This window comes from Littorina saxatilis, linkage group LG12, assembly GCF_037325665.1.
Source record: "Littorina saxatilis isolate snail1 linkage group LG12, US_GU_Lsax_2.0, whole genome shotgun sequence".
Classification (NCBI taxonomy): Eukaryota; Metazoa; Mollusca; class Gastropoda; order Littorinimorpha; family Littorinidae; genus Littorina; species Littorina saxatilis.
Window position 1 is genome coordinate 31,837,695 of NC_090256.1, and position 26,471 is coordinate 31,864,165.

The window sequence follows — 26,471 nt, forward strand, 5'->3', positions numbered from 1 at the left end:
CCTACTTTCGTTTCCTTTCTTGAAATCTAGCTCTGCCAGTATTGGGACAAACGCTGAACTCTTCCGAGCTGCAGGTGCTGTTTACGGACTTCTTTTTTACTTTTTTTTTCTTTTTTGTGTGTGTGTGTGGGGGGGGGGGGGGGATGAGGAAACTCAGGTGCACCAAGGAGGGAGAGCGCACATAGGAGTCAGGAAGAGTTACAGCCTCAATGTACAAGTACTGTACATCTCAGTCCGTATTCTTCAAGCGGCTTTGCCATTATCGGAATAAACGCTGAACTCTTCCGAGCTCTATAGTTGGCCTAAGAGCTGTTTTTAGGAGAGAGAGAGAGAGAGAGAGAGAGAGAGAGAGAGAGAGAGAGAGAGAGAGAGAGAGAGAGAGAGAGAGAGAAGTCAGGACAGTCAGTTTACATACTCTGTTCGATTTGTGTGCATTGGGCTACTTGTCTGGTTCCTTACCTGCGTGTGTAAAAACTTAGACGCACCAAGAAGGCAGAATAGCGCACAGGGAATCAGAAAAGAGTTCAAAACCTCACTATAGTGGTTCGCTGTTCAGTCGGTTTGCGTGCATTTGCTCAAGTCTATCTTTCCTTTCCTCCCTGTGTGTGGGGGGGGAGGCTTGCAGCACAGAGTTGCTCAACGTGACTTGCTCCCCAGCCGTGTCAGTGGATGCGAGGAAGGTTCGGAGAGAGCAGTGACAGCGTGGTAGGAACCGAGGAATGACACGCCCATCCTATGTCAAGAATGCCCCCCGCTGTCTCCCGGCCACGGCTGTTACTGACTGCACTGTCAAGGTCAACAGTGTCTCCTCCGGCACGAGTTGACTGGATACTAGGTGATTTACGCGCAGTGAAGCAGCACTGAGGACCAAGTTGTGATTCGACTTGCAGCTTCGTGGGTCAGTTTTTTGGGCCTGCGGCTCAGGTCGACACGTTTCGTTTTTGGTGGAACTAACTGAGCTATAAGGTGAGTAAGAGTACCTCACTTGCATGCTGCTTACTATAGTTACTACTGTGGTGAATCCACGTGAAGATCGGACGATAGCTGGAGGCGTATTGTAATAACGGCTAAAGATTGCATACCGGCGACGATGCCTGGGAGAGAGCGATAATGGGAAATCCATAAAAGGGTGTTAAAGTATCGTATCATGTTTCTAAAAGCGTAATTCAAGTTGTTGCGAGGAAGATTGGGTATTTCGGTTGTATCTGTTTATTTCTTTAGTTCTGATACTCGCCAGAAGCATCATTAGCTAGGGCAAAGTCAGTTCCGAAGTATCTCCCGTCCGTTGTAACTGAGGTAGACGATGACCGAACTGAGTTTCGCACACAGCCCACCCACTCCATCCTCACTCGAATCGTCAACCGGCCAACCAATCCACAGCATGTCTCAGTGGAGACGTATTGTCTTGGTATTTGCCATAATTTACTCAACAACAACAACAACAACAACAACAACAACAACAACAATACAAAAACAAACAAAAAATCGCGCAAATCGCAGAAAGCTGGGAAAGTTATTGCGATTAAAATTGATTTTTTGTAAATTAAAAAATGGCAACCTCCAAGTTTGCATTGAATGAATGATACTTATTTTTCATGAGCAGGGTTCTGCGAGAGAAAAAAACTGAGGACGCACACAAACCATCATATAGGCTACCAGAGAACTAATGTTTTAAGGGCCTTTAGATAAATGCTTCATAACTTCCAATCCCACGTTAAAAGCTGGAAGATAGGAAAGCCCGAAACACTAAGATATAACGGAACACATTCCACTAAACTGGTAACGGCTTCATGCTTCTGGAAAAACAGTTACTGATTCACCTGCACAACGTTACAATCTGCTGACGTCTGCAGTTTGTTTGGCGGTGTGGTTGTGAGACGTTCACAACTTAGTTCGACGTTACTACTTTGGTATGACACATTTTTGGTTTGCTTTGCTTTCAAACTAACAGGCTTTTTGTTGGTATGATTGTGTATTTTGTTAAGTGTCTCCGTTTTGCAGATTTGCGTTTTGTTTTGTACTCAAATTAACGCGAGAGTTATAAAAATGTGGGTTCCAAAATATTTCATATGACAACGGGGAATACAAAACAGGCTGCCACACACGCACGCACACAAACACGCACGCACGCACGCACACACACTGACACGCACGCACGCACGCACGCGCACGCACGCACGCGCACACACAGTGACACACAGTGACACACACTCACACACACACACACACACACACACAGTCATACACACGACTGAATACACACACACACACACTCACAAACGGGCGCGCGCCGGCGCGCACGCACCGACGCACGCACACGCTGACACACACGCACATACACACGCGCACGCACACGCTGACACACACGCACATACACACGCGCGCGCGCGCACGCACACACACACACACCCCTCGTCCACCTGCAAGTCGTCCCAAGTAGTGTGTGAGAATACAGCAGGATGATGTGTACCCAAGAGGAAAGCGCCCTGGCACCCAGCACGCCTGGCTGCTAATGGAATCTGTACATACACACCTGAGTCAGGCATGGGTCGATGCTGTCTGTTTCTCGTGATTAGACACACACACACACACACACACACACACACACACACACACACACACACACACACACACACACACACACAATCTCTGTTTACCGTAGCCTGCCCGAGTCTTTGTATTTTGTATTTTTTGCTTGTTCATTTGTTTATTTGTTTCTTTTGTTGTTTTTGTTTGTCTGCTTTTGTGGGTTTTTTCAGTTTTGGTTTTTGTGGTCGACCCGAACGTTTGGGATGAGCGATTACATATCGATTACAACAACAACAACAACAACAACAACAACTACGACAACAACAACAACAACAACCCCGTCCGAGTGCGGCAAACATTTGTATACTAATGTTTGCTGTTGAAATACAACGTTACTGACACGGAGGTTGTGGATGAGCCTGATACTGCGCTTCGTGGAATCTGCAGTTATGCTTAGCTTTCTGTGCTGCATCGAGTTTAAAGATTCCAGTTGAAACTTGCAATCTCCTGACATGCACTTCATCCAGGAATGATGAGGCCAAGCAGGGAAAAAACACACCATATGCCGGCAGTTGCGTTCGTGCGTGCTTGCAAACACACACACACACACACACACACACGACCGACCTCTCTCAGGGGCGGATCTGGGTTTTGAAAGGGGGGGGTGCAAAGTTCTTTTTTTTTTTTTTTGTGTATCTTATCAGCGAAGCGCCGAACCGATGGCGCGAAGCGCCGAGCATGCTAGGGGGGTCCGGGGGCATGCCCCCCCCGGAATTTTTTTTTTAAAAGGAAGCAAAATTGTGCAATCTGGTGCAATCTGAGCGTGTAAAGTGCTATTTTCAGGTGATACATTTTTCTTCTTTTTTTGTTTTTTTGTTTGTTGTCCCGCTGGGGGGGGGGGGTGCAATTGCACCCATTGCACCCCCCCCCCCAGATCCGCCCCTGTCTCTCTCTCTCTCTCTCTCTCTCTCTCTCTCTCTCTCTCTCTCTCTCTCTTTTTAGTCACAAAATGTGCATCTGATAAAGATGCGATTTTGCCAACTAAGTTGTGATGGATTTGGGAGCTGTTAGCAAAGGCAGCTGAAACTCATAACCTCGAAAATCTGTCATTTCATTGATCGAGCCTCGAGACTGCCAGCCTCGAGGATGGAAATGAATCAATCCGTGTTATCGAAATCTCTGTAGATCTCGAGACTGGCATCCTTGAGAATGCAGATCTCGAGACTCAATCTCGATAACGTGGGCCTTTTGCCGCACCAGGGTGCTGTTCATTTTCGAGATCAGAGTTTAACCAATCGTTTTGTAGAGACTCGAGACTTGAACTAGGGTTCCAAAGTAACCATCCTCGATAACACGGATTGGTCCATTTTCAGCCTCGAGACTGCCAGCCTCGAGGCCCGACCAATCAATTGACAGATAGATCGTCTTCCAAAGTGCCAGCACTTGATGTTGGCATCAGAGCAAGTAGCTCGATTCAGCAAAAGGTGCCCGACCAAATCCCAGTCAATTACATTACTTCTTATCAAGTCCGTCGGGGAAAAAGAAGGCTGTGGGAACGCTGTCAGTCGGGAAGCTGGTGCAAAAGGTAAAATCAGTTAACGTAATGTATGACGGCACAACAATCTCTGCTGTTAAGAAAAGTCTCTCTCTCTCTCTCTCTCTCTCTCTCTCTCTCTCTCTCTCTCTCTCTCTCTCTCTCTCTCTCTCTCTCTCTCAGTCTCTCTCTCCAGTCTCTCTCTCTCCACCCTCTCTGTGTCTCTCTCCACCCTCTCTCAGTCACGTTCTCTCTCTCTCTCTCTCTCTCTCTCTCTCTCTCTCTCTCTCTCTCTCTCTCTCTCTCTCTCCGACATCGGCCGCTGTGTGTGTGTGTGTGTGTGTGTGTGTGTGTGTGTGTGTGTGTGAATACGAATACACTTTATTGTGTGTCTGTGTGTGTGTGTGTGTGAGTGTGTGTGTGTGTTTGTGTGTGTGTGCGAGCGCGCGGATCATAGTGCCAAAGCTTTATATGTGATTTATAGTAGTCCCTCTCCGGGCGAAGGCTGGTTGGAAAAAAAGCTCGCTTATACGTACCGAATGCTCATGTGACAACTCCGGAACATTAGGTTTATCTTCTCTCTCTCTCTCTCTATCTCTTTCGTACCGAATGCTCTTGTCACAACTCCGGAACATTAGGTTTATCTTCTCTCTCTCTCTCTCTCTCTCTCTCTCTCTCTCTCTCTCTCTCTCTCTCTCTCTCTCTCTCTCTCTCTCTTTCGTACCGAATGCTCATGTCACAACTCCGGAACATTAGGTTTATCTTCTCTCTCTCTCTCTCTCTCTCTCTCTCTCTCTCTCTCTCTCTCTCTCTCTCTCTTTCGTACCGAATGCTCATGTCACAACTCCGGAACATTAGGTTTATCTTCTCTCTCTCTCTCTCTCTCTCTCTCTCTCTCTCTCTCTCTCTCTCTCTCTCTCTCTCTCTCTCTCTCTCTCTCTCTCTCTCCAAGTCTTCCCTTTTTCGTAACTACAGGCAATGTACAAGCACACTGACATGATTAAGGGGAAATAAGCTGACTATGCACGTGGCGATGGTAACAACTAATCAGTTTCTCTTCACCTTGCTACCATTACCAGACCATGCATGCCGCAATGGCAGCACACAGTGAAGATACGCATGCTGCCAATGTCTGTCAGTCTTTCTGTCTGCACATCTCTTGCTCCAAACAGAGAGGATCGGCAGTGGTTGTTGTTGTTTCTTGTCTCAAGAACCTAGGGGGTCAAACTGACGAGACCTAAACACAGGTAATGAGCTGGGCAAGGACATGTGGTACGACTCTACGAGCTTCTGCTGCATTCGTTTTCATCACAACACATCGCACATGTTCGGTTCTGACACTTGCTTTTGTGTATGAACCAGTCAGTCAGTGTTGCTGAGAAGATTCTTTATGATCTATTCATGGCCGCCAAGCATAGTTAGGCCCTATAATACGAACACAGGCATCGCTTCGGGAACTCTGACTCATCGAAAAAGTGCGATCAAAGCGGCAAGCTATCACACGTACGCAAGACCCCGTCGGTTTTTCTTTGGCTTTCCTTCCTCGCCCATCTTTTTAAAGATATCAGACATGTTGTTGTAACCCATCCTGAACTCAGGTCAAAATGAGTTCGGCTCATTCTCTCCGGCCCTGACAGGATGCCTTGAGTTTCCTTGTCTGGCAAGGAAACCGATTTTTTTTTTTTTTTTACATATTTAGAGCTTTTTGTAATGTATTACTGATATAAGCAGATTCGCGATCGTCGATAATGATTTTTCATGGTGTTTTGTAATTTTTAAATTACAAAGGAATTGATATGTAAGACAGTTTCAAGCGAGCTATTTCAGTTTCGCGGCTGTATTTACTGTGCAAACAACTCTAAATATGGCAAAAGTGTCACTGACGTGATAATCAACTGTTTGGTTTCGGCGCTCACTGGAGCAGACGATTCAGTTTTTCTGTAACCAGTTGACAGTGATGAAACCATATATTACGGTCTCCTTCCGGCAGCAATCCCCAAATTTCGACTTGTTTTGACCTTAGAACAATGTCTTTATCATAACTGTGAAGAACAGAACGGAGATCACTGTCGAAGTCGGCCACTCTGCAATCATTTTCGTCTCGCGAACACTGCTCTCAAATTTAGATCAGTGCTTGCAAAAAACATATGGGAGATAACTCTGTATTTTTGGGGGATAGATTCGCGTAGGACTGTAGCGTCCGGTCAGAGAGACAACTGGCAATAGCCGTGGAGCGATGCTTATCAGAATGGTTGTAACCAGCCACACTTGTAAAAAAAATATAGGCCCGAGTGTCGCCATCATTGAGCTACCTTAGGCAAAAACAGCTAAGGTCCATAAAGTGCCGACTGTAAGTACAGACTGACAAAGACACCAGCATTACAAAAAGAAGAAGTAAAGAAAGACAGAAAATAAGACACGAAAGAAGAATCTACCCTTATCAGCAGATGAACAGCAAAACGAACAGCGCTTTAACTATACCTGCTTTTTACATTTAGTCAAGTTTTGACTAAATGTTTTAACATAGAGGGGGGAATCGAGACGAGGGTCGTGGTGTATGTGTATGTGTGTGTGTGTGTGTGTGTGTGTGTGTGTGTGTGTGTGTGTGTGTGTGTGTGTGTGTAGAGCGATTCAGACTAAACTACTAGGCCGATCTTTATGAAATTTGACATGAGAGTTCCTGGGTATGATATCCCCGGACGTTTTTTTCATTTTTTCGATAAATACCTTTGATGACGTCATATCCGGCTTTTTGTAAAAGTTGAGGCGGCACTGTCACACACTCATTTTTCAATTAAATTGATTGAAATTTTGGCCAAGCAATCTTCGACGAAGGCCGGGGTTTGGTATTGCATTTCAGCTTGGTGTCGTCAGAGTTTCCATTAAAAGCGGGATGGTATGCAGATTTTTTTCTTTCTGGCTTGACTTCTAATGATAAATCCGTCAAAAACTCCCTTAACTATGCTGTATTTAAGGTCAACTATATTTGAAGCTACTTACGTTGGTGAGAAAATTGAAAAAAAAAAGAGAAATGAAATGGAAAATCCACTTTTATTTTAAGTTTGGTCATTAAAAATCGGAAACTTGTAATTAAAATTATTTTTTTATTAAACGATCCAAAAACAATTTCATCTTATTCTTCGTCATTTTCTGATTCCAAAAACATATACATCTATATATATATACGACTAGTGTCTGTGTGTCTGTGTGTCTGTGTGTCTGTCTGTGCGCGATGCACGGCCAAAGTTCTCGATGGATCTGCTTCAAATTTGGTGGGCTTATTCAGAGAGACCCCGGACACAACCTCATCGATGAGATATTTCAACACGTGCTCTCAGCGCGCAGCGCTGAACCGATTTTGGTTCCACCTCAGCTATTTTGGTTCCACCTCAGCTACCCGGGCCCCCATACCGACACACCATAGCCGCTACACCACATCACAACGCCAAAGTTCTCGGTGGATCTTTTTCAAATTTGGACACCGTATTCAGCTACACCCCGGACACAATATCATCGATGAGATATTTCAACACGTGCTCTCAGCGCGCAGCGCTGAACTGATTTGGGGTTTTGTGTTCATTTCACCATTATAAGTAACTCTTCCTTATCTTCTCCAGTGTTTGGCGTTTATCTCCCTTCCTTCGTGTGGCTTTCCCGTTCAGTTGTAAGTTGTTACTATTTTTAGAATGTCACTGCGCTGTCCACTGCGCTGAGCGTCTTCGGATATTCCCGGCGTTCTGTTACTGTTACTATTTTTAGAAGGTCAACGCAGTGTACAGAACGTAAATTGGACCCGTAAATTATCCTCACTGTAAAAGTGCAAAGGTCGAATCCATTTATAGCCACGCGAAAAATACACTGTCATCTATCTCTCTATAGATACGGCTTCTCTGTGTTTTTGTGTGTGTGTGTGTGTGTTTGTGTGTGTGTCTCTATGTGAGCAACACCTGTGCATTGTTCAGTTCTGTTTGTGATGTGGTCTGGCGGCTTTTGTGTAATTTTATGTACTGGCCTTCCTTTGAGAAGCCATAACTTGCTCAGTCCTGTTTGAGTGGAGTTCGCCTCCACAGGTGATTAACACGGTTACATTCGTCGACAAGGATGTTACTCGATATGGTCAGGAATGGCATTATGGCCACTGAATCATTTTCGTGCTGTTCCCATTCCACGAATCTGGGAGGGACCTAAGCTTGGCGGGTCCATTGTTCGGACCCGGCGAAGCCGGCGTACGGCTCTAAGTACTTCTTCCCGGCGAAGCCGGCTACCCGGCGAAGCGGGTATTCATTCTAGTCTGTTATATTTGAAAAACAAGCTCTGAATATTAAAAATATTAAAATTATGATCAAAATTAAATTTTTGAAATCGTTTTAAAAACTATTTCATCTTATTCCTTGTCGGTTCCTGATCCAAAAACATATAGATATGATATGTTTGGATTAAAAACACGCTCAGAAAGTTAAAACGAAGAGAGGTACAGTAAAGCACAGCGCAATCGCTACCGCGCCAAACAGGCTCGTCACTTTCGCTGCCTTTTGCACTAGCGGCGGACTACGTTCAGTTTCATTCTGTGAGTTCCACAGCTTGACTAAATGTAGTAATTTCGCCTTACGCGACTTGTTTTTCTCTCAGGATGGCGACGTTTCCTTGCCTTGGTCCTCCCGCGTGCCACAGGTTGCTGCTCGTGCTGCTGATCACGTGTCTGTGTCACGTGACCCAGGGGGCGCGCGTGCTGCTTCTGCCTTTTCCGGACACCAGTCAGTGTCGTCAACTGGTCAGCATTGGACGCGAGCTGCAGTCCAGAGGCCACCAGGTGAGTGACCATCACTGGTCATCTGTTCAGTTGAAGGCCTTCCTTTGGTTAATAGACGATTTTCGGAAATAACTCCGTCGGGTTTGTATGGGTGTGATAGAGTGAATACCCTTGCACTTCCTCTGACCAATATAACTTCACACGTGCTCCCGTCCACGTGTTTTCGGCACACCGCACGCTAGTTGTTGGCCACTCCAATGTTTGTCCGAGTGAAAAGCAAGGGAGTTCATTCTTTCACAACCCATACAAACCCGACAGAGTTATTTTCGGAATTCGTCTAGTCAGCCCAAAATTGACTTCGCGAAGTCTTTTTACCAAAAAGTCAGTGCCAAAACTTCTTCAATCAATCAATGAGGCTTATATCGCGCATATTCCGTGGGTACAGTTCTAGGCGCTCTGCAGTGATGCCGTGTGAGATGAAATTTTATACGGCCAGTAATTGCAGCCATTTCGGCGCATATTTACCTTTCACGGCCTATTATTCCAAGTCACACGGGTATAGGTAGACAATTATTAACTGTGCCTAAGCAATTTTTGCCAGGAAAGACCCTTTTGTCAATCGTGGGATCTTTAACGTGCACACCCAATGTAGTGTACACGGGGGGGAGTTCGGACACCAAAGAGAGTCTGCACACAAATTTGACTCTGAAATAAATTTCCGCCGAACCTGGGATCGAACCGTTCACGCTGACAGCGGCCAACTGAATACAAATCCAGCGCGCTACCAACTGAGCTACATCCCCGCCCCATCTTGCAGCGAGCTTCGCGAAGTTGACTTTGCCCAATCAATATTAAGCTTTTTAAGGCCTTCCTTTAATTTAGCCCAAACTTGACTTCGCGAAGTCTTTTTACCAAAAATACACTGCCAAAGCTCTGTGCTTTCCTTGTCCAAGCCAGTTCTTGCCTATACTTCATACTTGTGGTGAAGGATGAGGTCGATCTGCGGGCAGCGCACAGTCGGCAACTGGACCAACTAAAGAATACCTAGTTTTAAGGTCCAGTAAATCATGTCAGGGTGAGGTGGTTCAAATCTGCCAGTCTCATGGAAACAACACGATATTATATAATATTGTTTTGCTGTAAGGTAACGTGAGGTATTCAGATTCCGTGTAGTCCTGTGAGGTTTCTGTCATGGAAATTCCGGTTGCTTTCTCCTTTTTTTCCCCCCTGCATGTGTAGCTGTACTCTTTCCTCGCGTTAAATCAGATAGCAGAACAGTTATGCTTTACTTCTATATTCCAGGTGATACTTTTCGTGCCGGATTACTTCCGCGTCAGACGCTGCACGGAGCCCGCCCCTCACACGGGCAACAAGGCTGACGTGGAGATTCGAACCTTCGACACCCTTGAGGAAACGGCGGAGGCTGTGGAAAGCAAGCTGGACCGACTGGGCTACGAGGTGATGGGGGGAGGCACGGGGCTGCTCGGGGGGTCCAGCACGGCGCGTGCCGCCTTCAAGGAGATCTGCAGGAGCTTCATGGACGCTAAGGACGACCTGGACAAGCTCCGACGCGGAGGGAGGGTGGATGTAGTGTTGCTGGATGGTTCCCCTTACGCGCACTGCCTCGCCCTGCTGCCCGCCTACATCGGATCTCCCTTCGTGGCCGTCAGCAGCTACATCCGCCCCTACGACTCCGCCACCCCCCTCCCCACCAGCTACTACCCCGCCCCCCTCTCTGGCCTCACCGCCAACCTCGGCTTCCTCCAGCGTCTCTCCAACTTCTTCAGCTACGCGGCCGATGCGGGCGGGGATCTGTGGGGCGGCTTTAACCAGGGGAACGACCTGGGGCCCAAGATCAGCCGCCTGGAGGACGACCAGCTGATCAAGAAGGCCTTGCTGTACCTGGAGAACTCGGACCACGTGGTGGACTACCCCAAAGCCACCTTCCCCAACTTTGTACAGGTGGGAGGAGTGACTGCAGGACCTGCCGGACCTCTACCGGGACCTCTAGGCCAGTTCTTTGATGAGGCTGGGGAGGGCGGCGTGGTGGTGGTGTCCCTAGGGCCTCACGTTTTCACGCCCAACAAAAACCTGGAGGACAAGCTCATCACGGCGTTCCGCAAGCAGGAGGCGCGGGTCCTGATGAGGCTGAACGCGTCACGTGTCTGGAGGCGCGTGAAGAACGTGCAGACGGTGAGCTGGTTCCCTCAGAACGACGCCCTGGGTCACCCCGCCACCAAGCTCTTCGTATCGCACTGCGGCAAGAACAGCTTCTTCGAGGCGCTGCACCACGGAGTCCCCATCCTCTGCTGTCACTTCGCTGGCTCTGACACGCTAGGCACGGGGCTGAGAGTGGCTGAGTTTGGCATAGGCATGTCCATAGACCTCCTCTCCGCCACCCCGGACTCCCTGAAAACCGCGGTCACCAACCTCCTCACGGACAAGTCTTTCTCCCGTCGCGCTAAGGCCGCGTCTAGACTCTTCCACAGCCGGCAGGGCTCTCCCGCTCACAGGGCGGCCTCGGCTGTAGAGCACGTGCTGAAATTCGGAGGAGGATACCTCCGCCCGCGTGCGATTGACATGTCCTTCTTCCAGTACGCCGGGTTAGACATTGCCCTGGTCCTCTTCTCCTTTGTCCTTGGTGTGGCCGGACTTCTCTGTCTGCTTGTGTCCAAACAGCTGTCGTCAGCGCCCAAAGAAGAAAAGGGAGAGAAGGAAAAAGAGAAAAAAGTTAAAGTATCGAAAACGCCTGTACCTGAAGCTAATAACACACCGGTTAAAAAGCCAGCGGTTACGTCAGAGGAAAGCACACGTTCATCGAGAATAATCATGACCTCCGTGTTTGGGCTCGTAATTTTATTCTATATTTTCGTTTGACGAACATGTACTATGCTCACTGTTAACTTATTTCCAATGGTATGCATGCGCATGCGTGTGCATTATTCCAAGTTTTTCCCAAAGGTCGCATGCTCATCCAGAGAACATAATTAAACTCTTAGTATTTCGCAGTTTCCCCATATAACATCACACTTTCGAACTACTAAGAGGCAGCTTTTGTTTATTTATTTGTGTTTGGATTCACGTTTCGTTATACTTTTATGTCACACTTCTTTTGACAGACAAGTTGGGTGCATTCTGTTTATTTCGGTAACAGTTGGTGGAGTGTTCTAAACAAAAAATAAGAATGGCAACAGTTTTCCTTGTTGAAATCTGTTGTCCCATAAAAATAACTGATGTACATTCGTACGTGAGTGTGTGTGTGTGTGTGTGTGTGTGTGTGTGTGTGTGTGTGTGTGTGTGTGTGTGTGTGTGTGTGTCGTGCGTGTGTGTGTGTGTGCGTGTGTGTGTGTGCGTGCGTGCGTGCGTGTGTGCTTGCATGCGTGTGTGTGTGTGTATGTGTATGTATGTCTGTGTGTGTGATAAAAAACCGTAAGCACACATGTACCTCTTGGTATTCTCAGATACACACACAATACACACAAATAAGCAAAACTTATTTTCATTTAGCACAGAACAACTTTAATGCACGTGACTCCCAAGTGACAAAACCGGTTTACGATCACATAAAAAATAACACGCAATAAAAACATAAATTTGAAGAGACGCATTTAAAGAACTTTGACCGTTTTGTTGTGCGGACATTTTCTCATGGAAAAAGTACTGAACTTACTTAAAGTATTTTGTTTATAGTGTTGTACTCCTTACAATTCTTCAGCATAAAAAAACCGCATACGGTCTCAATTGTCTATCGAGACACAAATTGTACACTAACTACAAAGACAAATCAAACTCTTTTCATGTGGTCTTTACAACGCATGACTTTACAAAACTACACACATACTGAAAGTCTCAGATCTCCATAACGAGAAAACATATTTTTCCACCAACTAGATAGACATATCATATACTTTGTGCATGGCTGTTTATAGAATACACACTGACAACATTGAAGTCTTACGGCTATGTACAATTAGAGGGACGGAATGGACTGGGTATCAAGATTCGACTCGGTGAACCTCACATCAGAATTATGTTGTTCACAGCACAAATATTGTTTCTAATCAACATGACGAAACGAGTTACACATGTAGCCTACAGAGTATAGCGTACCTACAAAATACGACAGGTCCAAACCTGTGATACGCATAACAGTTGACAAAAAGAAGATTTCTCATTCCTGAAAGACACGCACATATCTGATTCTATAGGGGTTATGGGCACAACGGTTAAGACTGATTTCAATATGTCGTTCGGTTACTAGATCAGTTGGAACATAACTTGCAGGATTAGGTTTCTAGTAGTAGTAGTGGTAGTAGTAGTAGTAGTGGGAGCAGTAGAAGTAGTAGTAGTAGATACCTTGCCGTAGTAGGAATGAGTGGTAGTCGTGGAAGAAAGGCCGCGATGGCTTTCTATATCACTAAACTTGTGCTAATTTAATGGCTCGAATATCTTCAGTTCTAAACAGATATAAACATGTGACTTCTCCGCAATGGAACTGTGGTTTTCCAGAGTACAGTACACTGTCGAATACATTACCACACTTAATACAAGCTAAGTTTGTTGTGTGGTCCCAATTTTATCTTTTGTATTATATGTCATCCCGTGTTATCTAAATAAAATCATGTTTTTCCAGTACATCAGTGTTGCAGTAAGTGACTGTCTTTTCCTACTCTTGATTGAAATAACCGTGCACAAATGGTTGTTGGTTCGGTTTTAACTTGTGACGTTCCTTCAACCTGTAGGGCTTGCGGAAACCGAAATGACACCAACAAAAACATACAGGGTGACCCCAAAAAAAGAGTACCCAAACAAAACGTCATAAATTGAACAAAAATAAAGCAATCTTCATACAATTTATTTACACACACAAGTAGCCTCTGCATGATTTGCACAGAAAATTTTAGCGTTCTAGCTTGTCTTTCAGGAAAGTTATGCTCATTCTACAGAACATGCTCCAAATGGCCTCCGCGCCGATTCAGGCAAACTTGAACTCGCCGCGCAAAGTTATCAATCACCCGCACACACTCCTGTTGCGAGATTCCGCGAATGGTTGTTGTGATGGCTCGCTTGAGTTCTGCGATTGTCTGTGGGTTGTTCCTGTAGACGTTGTCTTTCAGGAACCCCCAAAGATAGAAATCTGGGGGATTAAAATCCGGGGGAGGCCATTTGGAGCATGTTCTGTAGAATGAGCATAACTTTCCTGAAAGACAAGCTAGAACGCTAACATTTTCTGTTGAAATCATGCAGAGGCTACTTGTGTGTGTAAATAAATTTTATGAAGATTGCTTTATTTTTGTTCAATTTATGACGTTTTGTTTGGGTACTCTTTTTTTGGGGTCACCCTGTACTATTTCTAACAACAGAAAACGTACTATGTCTCACACATTCACCACAGTTTAATTGTCTATGGGCGGAAGTGGCGACGTTTCTTGACAGATGTTTCGAGTGTGCTCCCTTGCGTTTCCGGCCAGCCTCGTTTCTGCTGTGGTGGAGGGCCCTGCCTCGTGAGGCACTCCCGGAACGACCTGGTTTCGCATGGTGCATCTCGGGAAGGATTTACGAAATGCGCGTCGGAATCCGTCCCCCAGAAAGGCGTAGATGAAAGGGTTGAGGCAGGAGTTAAGGTAGGAGAGAGTGTGGCACATAATCTGCACAAACGCATCCAGATGCCAATAGAGAAAAGAGGCGGGGATCCATGTCAGACAAGAGAATTAATGCATATACAATTCGAGAAAAATAGCACAAGTTAACTCTCTCCGTCAACAGTCCACCATAAAGTAAGTTATGCCATTTACATATTCACATAAAGTTTACAGAATTAATCGAATATCAAAGTCAAAATTATTGCTTTTCACTCGGCTCAGTGTTGCCTTAGTCAGTTTCAAAACACTGCCGTGATCTTGTGACAGCTTCTTTGAATTTTGGACATTATTCTTCAACATTACCGGAGGCGGAATTCATGTAAAGATTACATAACGCATGCAAGTAATCGTTCCAGTAATATAGACAACAGTAAGAGCAAATAGGAACCACTCTCTTAGAGAACCTGAGAACACCTTCTTCATAAATCGTAAACATGCACAGGCTGAAAACACACAAACACACAAACACATACACACACATGCCACACACAAACACACAAACACCCATCCACACACACACACACACACACAATCTGGATACACAAAAATATCAATACCTTAACGTTGTACATGACCTCAGTCCTGGGGAAGGGGTCGATGAGAGTCAAGCACAGGTTGAAGACGTGGATCGGCAGCCAGGTGACAGCGAAGACCAGCACCACGGCGAACACCATCTTAGCCACCTTACGCCGACGTCGTGCTACTGGGCCCACAGCTACTCCCACCTCAGGACCCCCCGGTGCGGGAGGCTGAAATGAATAAATAAATAAATAAATAAATAAATTTATTCATAGACGAATAAACAAATGCCACGCGAAAAAAGGATAGTTTCTGAAGCCAAACCCTTTGAAATAGTGAACAAAATAAATGATGAATAAATATATAAATGAATAAAGGAAAAAACATACATGGATAAATGTCACATGAAAAATGGATAAACAATCCCTCTGAAATTGTGCACGAATTAATAAATAAATAAATAAATAAATGTCGCGAGAACGGTGGCCAGCTTTAATATGTAGCTCAAAACCTCTGGAGTATTTGGCAAAAATACCTCAGAGTTTTCTCACATTAATATTTGTGTCTTTGACGCCAATCCCTACCCAGCGAGAGAAACACCGAAGCAAGAAGGTCCAGGAATCGTTAACTTAAGCCTACGTAGCCTATCAATTCGAAATTTTCAAATGCCATGAAATGGCCCGCCATCATGCTGTTCGCGGTAAACTTCAGGAACAGAGTCCCGAATTTCAAGGAACATGTTGCAAGGTACCAAACTTTACAGACAGAAAAAACCTTGGTAGTATGTGGAAACTGAGGCAAGATCGTGGTGAAAAGCAATAGTTTTTACTTTGAAATTCGATTCATTCCGTACACTTTATTTAAATGTTCAAAAGACATAACTGACCAAGTGGCGAACTGTTGGCGGACAGAACTGGTGAATAGACGATGTTCAGAAATAACCCTGTTGAATTGTTATGGGTTGTGAAAGAATGAATATTTTTGCTTGTATAGTGCAAACTTTCATTTCATTTCAGTTGCAGTAAAGGCCAGTCACTAGCGAGGGCTGTGTTTGAAACACGTGGACAAGGAGCACGTGTAGAAAGTTTGCCTCAATAAAAGCAAGAGTATTCACTCTCTCAAAACCCGTCCGAGTTATTTCCGTAGTTCGTCTATTTCGGTTGCTGTTGTTGAATTTTACCTTCGCTAAATTTGATCGAGTTCACTACTATCAGGGTATGGAAGGCGAAAAGGGTCAAATGATCGAGTTCACTACTATCAGGGACCTAATATAGGTCTATGCTACTATGTACTACGAGATGGATGTAGCCTATACTTAGTCTTACCATTTCGCGACGGATTCCGATCTTGTTCTTCCAGAGATGCTTGAGGATCAGTGTGTAACTGACAATGATGACAGAGAGGGGGATGACGTAGGTAGACATGACAAAAGCAATGTTCACTACGCTCATCCACGTGGGACTCGGCCATTGGTTGACGCAGTACACGTGATCGCCCGAGGGTTCTGATTGGTACTCCAGTCGACTGTAGACGATGAAAGGGATGCAGACGAAAGAGGCGGCTGAAAATGATTGAGCAAAAAATCAAAGGTTTTTTTTTTCCCTTTAGTCAATTTTGTGTGTATATGTATGTGTGTGGACAACAATTCCAGGAAAAGTACCGGACGGATCTTGATGAAACTTTGCATCGAAGTTCTATCAGATGATATCCCCGCAGTTTTTCTTCTTCATTTAAAAAAAAAAGATTTTTGATGACGTCATATCCGGCTATTATTTTGTTGGCCCCACTGTGGTGATGACCGGCACGGTTGGCCTAGTGGTAAGGCGTCCGCCCCGTGATCGGGAGGTCGTGGGTTCGAACCCCGGCCGGGTCATACCTAAGACTTTAAAATTGGCAATCTAGTGGCTGCTCCGCCTGGCGTCTGGCATTATGGGGTTAGTGCTAGGACTGGTTGGTCCGGTGTCAGAATAATGTGACTGGGTGAGACACAAAGCCTGTTCTGCGACTTCTGTCTTGTGTGTGGCGCACGTTATATGTCAAAACAGCACCGCCCTGATATGGTCCTTCGTGGCCGGCTGGGCGTTAAGCGAACAAACAAACAAACAAACAAACAAAAACTGTGGTGATGTCATTTTTTATTCAAATTGATTGAAATTTTGGTCATGCAATTTTGACAAAGCCCGGACTATGAGATTGCATTTCAGCTTGGAAGCTTAAACATTAATAAATCTAAAAATTTTAATTATATTTACAGTTTTAGTGATAGATCCAAACAGGATTTCATCATATTCTTTATCATTGATTGAATCCAAGAAAATATAAACATGTTATCACTTATGTTTGGATTAAAAACAAGCTCACGAAGTTAAAAATGATACAGACAAGAGGGCTTTTGTGTTTAAAAACGCAAGCGCTACTGCGCTGGACTGGCCTATCACTTTCAGCACGATTTGCACGTAAACGTAAACCTAAAGCTATTGTCCTGGTTAAAAAAAAATGCAGTGCGTTCAATTTCATTCTGTGAGTTCGACAGATTTACTAAATGTAGTATTTTCGCTTTACGCGGCTTGTTTTTTGTTTCTTTCTTTCTTTATTTGGTGTTTAACGTCGTTTTCAACCACGAAGGTTATATCGCGACGGGGAAAGGGGGTAGATGGGATAGAGCCACTTGTCAATTGTTTCTTGTTCACAAAAGCACTAATCAAAAATTTGCTCCAGGGGCTTGCAACGTAGTACAATGTATTACCTTACTGGGAGAATGCAAGTTTCTAGTACAAAGGACTTAACATTTCTCACATACTTCTTGACTAAAATCTTTACAAAAATTGACTATATTCTATACAAGAAACACTTAACAAGGGTAAAAAGAGAAACAGAATCCGTTTGTCGCATCTTACGACATGCTGGGGAGCATCGGGTAAATTCTTCCCCCTAACCCGCGGGGGGTGTTTTTTGTTTTGTTTTGTAATCAAACAAACTACTTCAAATAGACTAGACAGAGGTAAACTGATTGGATGCAACTGATTGGATTGGATTTTTGTTTCCACCTAAACAATCTTACCAAGAAATCTTCCTATATTGTTTGAATTAAGAGTAATAAAGGTTAGGCTCAGATTCACCGAGAGAGATTAAATATGAGAGTGGTTTTCTGTCTTCAAAGCCGAAAACAAATCAGTAAACAAAATCCTGACTTTCTTACCCAGCCAAGAGGCGACACAGATAACAACCGCAGCGCGCAGAGTCCTGTCCTTGAGGGAGGCGATGGGATGGACGATGGCGAAGTAACGGTCAATGGTCATAGCGGTCAGAGTCAGGCACGTGGCCTGCAGGGTCACCTGGAACAGGTGATAGGAATTGAAAAATCACAACTGCTTACTGTAGAGAGTGTGTGTGTGTATGTGTGTATGTGTGTGTGTGTGTATGTGTGTATGTGTGTGTGCGTGCGTGCGTGCGTGCTGTGTGTGTGTGTGTGTGTGTGTGTGTGTGTGTGTGTGCGTGCGTGTGTGTGTGTGTGTGTGTGTGTGTGTGTGTGAGTGTGTAACTATGTTTCGTCTTGTAAGCCCAGTTTGCTTTGTGCTATCGTTCTTGTTGTTTTATCTCAGTTATTTGAATGCTTTGTATGCTCGTTTAATTTGTGCTGTTTTTTTAGAATGAATTTGTAAAGCGCCTGGAGCCATTTGTTAAGACTCACGCTATAGAAAAGTTATTTAGTAGTAGTAGTAGTAGTAGTAGTAGTAGTAGTAGTAGTAGTAGTAGTAGTAGTAGTAGTAGTAGTAGCAGCAGCAGTAGTAGTAGTAGTAGTAGTAGTAGTAGTAGTAGTAGTAGTAGTAGTAGTAGTAGAGGGCCACACCGCTTCAAACAAGCATTAGGTCGAAGCACAGATACGTATATGATCTACTTCTTTTTAAAATGTACTTCTGGTCGAATGGAATCAATTGGAGGAGGGCGAGTCTTAACCTTGGACATGGCTAACTAAATCGTTGGCATTTTGCAAAATCATTTGTCTCATGACAAATTTCACAGAAAATGGTTCAGCTATTCAAACTTGCCTGACCAGAGAAACATTTACTGGCAAGCATACATATATCTTTCTTTCTTTATTTGGTGTTTAACGTCGTTTTCAACCACGAAGGTTATATCGCGACGAGGGAAAGGGGGAGATGGGATAGGGGAAAGGGGGGAGATGGGATAGAGCCACTTGTTAAGTGTTTCTTGTTCACAAAAGCACTAATCAAAAAATTGCTCCAGGGGCTTGCAACGTAGTACAATATACAGGGTGACCCAAAAAAAAGAGTACCCAAACAAAACGTCATAAATTGAACAAAAATAAAGCAATCTTCAAAACATTTATTTGCACACACAAGTAGCCTCTGCATGATTTGCACAGAACATTTTAGCGTTCTAGCTTGTCTTTCAGGAAAGTTATGCTCATTCTACAGAACATGCTCCAAATGGCCTCCCCCGGATTTAAATCCCCCATATTTCTATCTTTGGGGGTTCCTGAAAGACAACGTCTACAGGAACAACCCACAGACATTCACAGAACTCAAGAGAGCCATCACAACAACCATTCGCGGAATCTCGCAACAGGAGTGTGTGCGGGTGATTGATAACTTTGCGCGGCGAGTTCAAGTTTGCCTGCAGCGGCGCGGAGGCCATTTGGAGCATGTTCTGTAGAATGAGCATAACTTTCCTGAAAGACAAGCTAGAACGCTAAAATTTTCTGTGCAAATCATGCAGAGGCTACTTGTGTGTGTAAATAAATTTTATGAAGATTGCTTTATTTTTGTTTAATTTATGACGTTTTGTTTGGGTACTCTTTTTTGGGGGTCACCCTGTATGACCTTACTGGGAGAATGCAAGTTTCCAGTACAAAGGACTAAACATTTCTTACATACTGCTTGACTAAAATCTTTACAAACATTGACTATATTCTATACAAGAACCACTTAACAAGGGTTAAAGGAGAAACAGAATCCGTTAGTCGCCTCATACGACATGCGGGGTGCAGAGAAATAAGGATGTGGAAAAGAAGACTTTTGGTAAGTGAAATAAAGGTGATGGATCCAGTCAGGTAGAAATAAGACAACAAGAAAAGAATTGGAAAACTGCAGGGAATAGTAGGGAGAGTTTTCTTGGAAGGAAATATAGGTGAAAGGACTGGTAAGGCAGAAATAAGACAAAAGAAGAGAAGAAACAGAACCGTTAGTCGCCTCTTACGACATGCTGGGTAGCATCGGGTAAATTCTTTCTAGTCCCAACCAATATGGGACTCCCCCTAACCCGCGGGGGGTAAGCATACATATGAGTACTCACATCCAAGAAGTGGTTTTGCTCACGTTATCTTTGTACCACCAACAAGCAATCGACATGAACTTGATATAATATGTACATGAAAAGCACGAACCATTAACTAAACTTTGACAAAAAATGATTGCAACACTGAGATTTCGCACCCAAATTAGCGCATTCATCACCGTGTCATTTCATCCAAACTTTCTATGCCAGGTAAGGCCGTTCACTTGAATATCTGGATCACCTTTCGGATTAAACATTTCTTTTAAAGAGATCACATGACCGCCGCTCAAATAAGGGTACCCTCAAAATCGACGGGACAAAAACGGAAGGGCCCAATTAAAAATCGACAAAAAAATCACAATTATTTGTCCGTGAAAAAGCAAGGGTATTCACTCTTTAACAACCCATACAAACCCGACAGAGTTATTTCCGAATATCGTTTATTCAAACGTGAAGTCAATTTTTATATCAAAGAAACAACATAAACATAAACACCTTGCAAGAACACAATTACAGTCGAACCTGCACTGGCAACCATCCTCAATAACGACCACTTGCCCATTACGACCATCCTCAATAACGACCACTTGCCCATTACGACCATCCTCAATAACGACCACTTGCCCATTACGACCATCCTCAATAACGACCACTTGCCCATTACAACCATCCTCAATAACGACCACTTGCCCATTACAACCATCCTCAATAACGACCACTTGCCCATTACGACCATCCTCAATAACGACCACTTGCCCATTACGACCATCCTCAATAACGACCACTTGCCCATTACGACCATCCTCAATAACGACCACTTGCCCATTACAACCATCCTCAATAACGACCACTTGCCCATTACGACCATCCTCAATAACGACCACTTGCCCATTACGACCATCCTCAATAACGACCACTTGCCCATTACGACCATCCTCAATAACGACCACTTGCCCATTACGACCATCCTCAATAACGACCACTTGCCCATTACAACCATCCTCAATAACGACCACTTGCCCATTACGACCAACTCAAAGGATCCCAAACAAGTTTTTTTCCTATATGCTTCACCTTTCCATAGCGAATTCCTGTTTATAAAGACCACCTTTGGTCGGTCCGTTGAGTGATCGTTACTAAGCCGGTTCGACTAGATCATCAGTACTTACATAGATGAGGTAGACGGTTGCTTTACACATGGTCTCCCCATACAGCCAGTCAAAGGACGTGAACATGGCGATGGTGAAGGGGACGACTATGGTCAGCACAGCGAAGTCGGACACGGCCAAGTTGATGATGTAGCAGTTAGTGGCTGACCGCTCGCCGTGACGGCCCATGGTGTAGATGACCAGTCCGTTGCCCAGAGCACCCAGAACTATGATGCTGACCCAGAGCGCGTGCACCATTGCTGACCGCTCGTAGTCGTAGTACGTGCTGTTGTCTGTCAGTTCTGTCGTGCAGTTGGTTGGGGCAGACTGAAAGACAAAGGTCATAGGGCCAAGAACAAAAAAAAATCCCTTTGTCTGATTCCTCGACCGACTCTATTTTTTCCACCGAGGCTCCCGATCCTAGAACTTTTGGGCCATTGAAAAAATATTAAAAGTGACAAAACTCGATTTTGCAGACTTTACAAGGAAAACAATTACTCTTCTCCAACACCCATGGGACACAGCTTTCCGGGCAATAAAAAACACACACACTTCAATAAAAACAACAGCCTGGGGTGGACTAAAAGAGCAAGATTTTGTTCCCTGCTTTAAAGTAACACTCGCCGCCTACCGTAGTGTCAGGGCCGGACTAGGCTAAGAGGAGGGGGGGGGGGGGTCAGGGGGCTAAGCCCCCTGAAGCTGATGGGTAGGTCATATTCTGAGATAGCAAAATGGTCGCTCCTTGCATGAAACGGCATAAAATAAACAATAATAAAAAATGTTTTAAATAAGTGAGGTACATGTTTAGGCTAGGGGGGGGGGGGGGGGGGGGTTGCGCAACCCCCATAACCCCCCCGGTAGTCCGGCCCTGAGTGTTTTCACTCGTCTAAAGTCTAGTACCGTCACGCAGCGTAGTCTAAAGGGTATGTAGTTTCTTGCGGACAAACACTGGGGGGAAAACACCCTTGTGATTCTTAAAACTATAAATTTAAAAAAATATATATATATATATACGACGTACAAGCAAGAAAGAGAAACTAAAGGAAAAAGAACAGAAAGATAGATAGAAAGAAAGAAACTTACTGAGAAATAAAAAAAATAAAAAAGACAAGAAAAAAGAAACGACAGAAAGACTGACGAACAGAAAAGAACAGAAAGAAAGAAAACATCATACACAATGAAAGACAAACACATCATTATGTGTTATGAACAAAACAGCCTTACCGTTGTGTCCGAACCTCTATACCAAGGGATCTCGGTGGTCGTGTTAAGGTCATCCCAAGCCCGCCCAGAACTCGCCGCGTCAATCAGACCCCGAGAAGACACCGTCATCCACGCATAGCCCGAAGACACCGGTGTGCTCGACACAAACGATGCTAACACGGTCTCGGTGGATACGGACATCATGGCGTCAACTACAGGCGTTGTCACACTTTTGGTCACGCTGACCAGGGCACTGAATACAGGAATGGACAGCTGAGTGGTCAAGCTCGGGAGGGTGGGAAGAAGCGGTGGGCGTGAATTAGTTGTCATGGCGGTGTTGGAGTCGTGTCTATGGTGACGACCTATACGGACCAGAATGGTGACATCCAGCAGCAAGGGATTCTGCTGCATCAGTAGTATGTCGGAAACCGCACGTCAGTGCGTGATTGCTGTATTAAAGCAAGGTTTACCTTAGCAGTGCTGACGTGTGTGTGTAGATTCATTTTAAGCCTGATAACAAGTGGGCGAATTCGACTTAACAAGGCTCGCTGCTTTGGCACTAACTTCTCGGGCCTTTACGGTTAATAAGTGTGTGCCCATCTCAACACAACTGCTTACGTGTCAGACGTATTTGACCCCCTTCAATGATAGTCTGAGCTTCGCATTGTGTCGTTTAGTGGGCGAGGAGGGCCCAACAACTCCTCAGTGATCTGGGCTGAGATGCACAAGACAGTTACCACCCAAAGTGTGGTTGGTTGAAACTTAAATGTGTTGTGATTTCAACGAATCAGAACCCGAGGTTTGTTCTCTCCCGTTTGGGTGGCACCTACTTTCCGGCGGTTCGTGCACCTCTGCCCAGCTCTCTCACTATGTCCGTGAATCTGAGTCTAACCTTATTGTTTTCAAAGCACAGAGACTGAGTGGTGAAGCTCTTCCTTACCGCGTACACGGTCATGTTCATCGCCACAGATATGTGCAGGCTTTCACATGGAATACTGAGGAACATCCTTTCATTCGGACATGTACCAGAAATCTGTGGCGTGGTTGTATTCTGCGCAGAATGGCATTTTTTCCCTGAATTAATTCAACAGACTGACAGTATAGGCTTCACCTACAAAATACATTCAAGAACAATCACACTCTTTTACGTAAGAAGCAGTTAGGCTGTGGATTTCCAAATAAAATGATATAAAAAATATATTTTTAAAAAGCCTGAAAAGGTCTGTGGTGGTGAACTTGACCGCTTACACTCAGTGACGAGAAAGACTGACAGCAATCGTGCTTCAAGAAAAAATTCAGGCCAGACAAATCAAATCTGAATAAGAAATAGCGGACAATTTGAAAAAGATTGAGTTGCCACTCGGTGAGAAACAAGAATTTCTCCTGAAGCTTGTTTCCTCAGCTGAAGACAATGAAGAAGAAATAACTACATTCTGCATTCCTCACGAGCAGACGCCGGACTGCAAGTTAAACCCATCTGTCCGGCGCACATGGACTGAGCCACAACGCCCGACACTAATCAACAAGTCGCGTAAGGCGAAATTACTACATTTAGTCAAGCTGTGGAACTCACAGAATGAAACTGAACGTAGTCCGCCGCTAGTGCAAAAGGCAGTGAAAGTGACGAGCCTGTTCGGCGCGGTAGCGATTGCGCTGTGCTTCATAGCACGCTGTACTGTACCTCTCTTCGTTTTAACTTTCTGAGCGTGTTTTTAATCCAAACATATCATATCTATATGTTTTTGGAATCAGGAACCGACAAGGAATAAGATGAAATAGTTTTTAAAACGATTTCGAAAATTTAATTTTGATCATAATTTTTATATTTTTAATTTTCAGAGCTTGTTTTTAATCCAAATATAACATATGTATATGTTTTTGGAATCAGAAAATGACGAAGAATAAGATGAACGTAAATTTGGATCGTTTAATAAAAAAATAATTTTAATTACAAGTTTCCGATTTTTAATGACCAAACTCACTCATTAGTTTTTAAGCCACCAAGCTGAAATGCAATACCAAACCCCGGCCTTCGTCGAAGATTGCTTTGCCAAAATTTCAATCAATTTAATTGAAAAATGAGGGTGTGACAGTGCCGCCTCAACTTTTACAAAAAGCCGGATATGACGTCATCAAAGGTATTTATCGAAAAAAAGAAAAAAACGTCCGGGGATATCATACCCAGGAACTCTCATGTCAAATTTCATAAAGATCGGCCCAGTAGTTTAGTCTGAATCGCTCTACACACACACACAGACAGACAGACAGACAGACAGACACACACACACACACACACACACACACATACACCACGACCCTCGTCTTGATTCCCCCCTCTATGTTAAAACATGTAGTCAAAACTTGACTAAATGTAAAAAAGAGCGATTTGACAAGAGCGCAGCTTTTTCACAGAACAAGAACTCTGCAAAGCTGTGACTGACAGACTGATTAAGTCGCACCCAGAAGAAAATTCTAAAGCTCCATTTGTTTTGGGGGTATTGTAAGGCTTCGAGTTAACGAACAGGCAAACAGGGGTGCTGTCGTCTCAATTAGTTTACAGGGTTTCCTGAACTGTTTTGCCTCATTTTTTGTTAGGTGTTTGAACTAACGGGAATGGCTGAAGCCCGACTGGTTCCTGATTTGCCCTGTTGACTCCAATCAGAAAATATTGATTGGATACTTTTCTCAACTTAAAACAAATGAAGTGCCATGATTTTTCTGCCTGCATGCGTTCAGGAGGGCACTCTGCGTGTGTGTGGGGGGAGGGAGAGAGAGAGAGAGAGAGAGAGAGAGAGAGAGAGAGAGAGAGAGAGAGAGAGAGAGAGAGAGAGAGAGAAGAGTGAGCAAGCATAAGAAAACAATGGTTCTTGAAAATTATTAACTTATTAATAAACGTTTGATAAGTCATAAATTAATGCAGCAGATATACACTCATCCTTCATAGACTGATAACCGATTTGTTTTGAAAAAGTAATCCCCTCCCAAAACACAACAGTTCTGTCAATTATTGTGTCAATTTCTCTAAAGCACCACTATGCAGATTGTACTTTTTTTTTTAAAGTACAATTTCTCCAATTGTCCATGTTTAGTGGCACAAACAAGGCACTTTAATTTTATGCAGAGCCTTTTTTAGGGTCTTAAAATCTAAACTTTTAAAAAAATAATAGTTTGCATCTGGAATTTTATGACTTAAAATATCTGGTTAAACTTTCCCTTTTTACTGGATTTTTCTGATGGGCAAACAGGCTTTAAATGACTGCTTAAAACACCGTAAAAACACTGTTTTCTTTTCTTGTTTGTTTTGTTTATCCCTCTGGTTTTAAAAAGCTTGAACTGCTGCAGGCAGAAACTAGAAATCCGGGAATTCCTGTCCCCATCAAGTAAAACTTCCAACATGCTTCAGTGACAGACAATGGAATGAGACGAACAATGGCAGTTATAAGCTTTCTGGTATTTATTCAATGAATCAATCAAACAGTCACTCACAAATGAACTTCAATTACTGTATTTCAAGCCCGCTCTTTCGCTTACTCTTAGATTTATAGGCCCACTCCGCCTCGTGAAAACAGTTTGCCTCACAGTTTTATTAAGTGCTCACGCAAAGGTTCACGAAATGTTTACAGGGAAATTCTTTCTTTTCTTTATTTGGTGTTTATCGTCGTTTTCAACCACGAAGGTTATATCGCGACAGGGAAAGGGGGGAGATGGGATAGAGCCACTTGTCAATTGTTTCTTGTTCACAAAAGCACTAATCAAAAATTTGCTCCAGGGGCTTGCAACGTAGTACAATGTATTACCTTACTGGGAGAATGCAAGTTTCCAGTACAAAGGACTTAACATTTCTTACA

The 26,471-nt window shown here is 44.1% G+C and overlaps 2 protein-coding genes across 2 annotated transcripts; one reads left to right on the top strand and one right to left on the bottom strand.

The window, feature by feature from the left end:
* The first annotated feature begins 373 nt into the window (after positions 1-373).
* LOC138981743 (UDP-glucuronosyltransferase 2C1-like) lies at positions 374-12,043 on the top strand. The gene is made up of 3 exons (XM_070354819.1): positions 374-966; positions 8,693-8,873; positions 10,116-12,043. The coding sequence occupies exons 2-3, from the start codon at positions 8,694-8,696 to the stop codon at positions 11,688-11,690; spliced, it is 1,755 nt and encodes a 584-aa protein (XP_070210920.1). The 5' UTR covers positions 374-966; position 8,693; the 3' UTR covers positions 11,691-12,043.
* Positions 12,044-12,315: 272 nt separating this feature from the next.
* On the bottom strand, positions 12,316-23,010 carry LOC138981769 (G-protein coupled receptor 54-like). The gene is made up of 6 exons (XM_070354847.1): positions 22,645-23,010; positions 21,442-21,747; positions 18,174-18,309; positions 16,300-16,535; positions 15,013-15,204; positions 12,316-14,461 (listed from the first exon to the last, which is right to left on the bottom strand). Exons 1-6 carry the CDS (start codon positions 22,951-22,953, stop codon positions 14,210-14,212), a joined length of 1,431 nt encoding a protein of 476 aa, XP_070210948.1. The 5' UTR covers positions 22,954-23,010; the 3' UTR covers positions 12,316-14,209.
* Between the last annotated feature and the right edge of the window lie 3,461 nt (positions 23,011-26,471).

What these genes read in the sequence shown, in the direction of transcription:
- LOC138981769 (XM_070354847.1), bottom strand. Translation starts at nt 22,953, where the DNA reads ATGACAACTAATTCACGCCCACCGCTTCTTCCCACCCTCCCGAGCTTG. An exon ending in CAACCGTCTACCTCATCTAT is followed by an intron (nt 18,310 to 21,441) that starts GTAAGTACTGAT and finishes CACCTGTTCCAG; the next exon opens with GTGACCCTGCAGGCCACGTG. An exon ending in AGGTCATGTACAACGTTAAG is followed by an intron (nt 14,462 to 15,012) that starts GTATTGATATTT and finishes GCGTTTGTGCAG; the next exon opens with ATTATGTGCCACACTCTCTC.
- LOC138981743 (XM_070354819.1), top strand. Translation starts at nt 8,694, where the DNA reads ATGGCGACGTTTCCTTGCCTTGGTCCTCCCGCGTGCCACAGGTTGCTG. An exon ending in TGCAGTCCAGAGGCCACCAG is followed by an intron (nt 8,874 to 10,115) that starts GTGAGTGACCAT and finishes TCTATATTCCAG; the next exon opens with GTGATACTTTTCGTGCCGGA.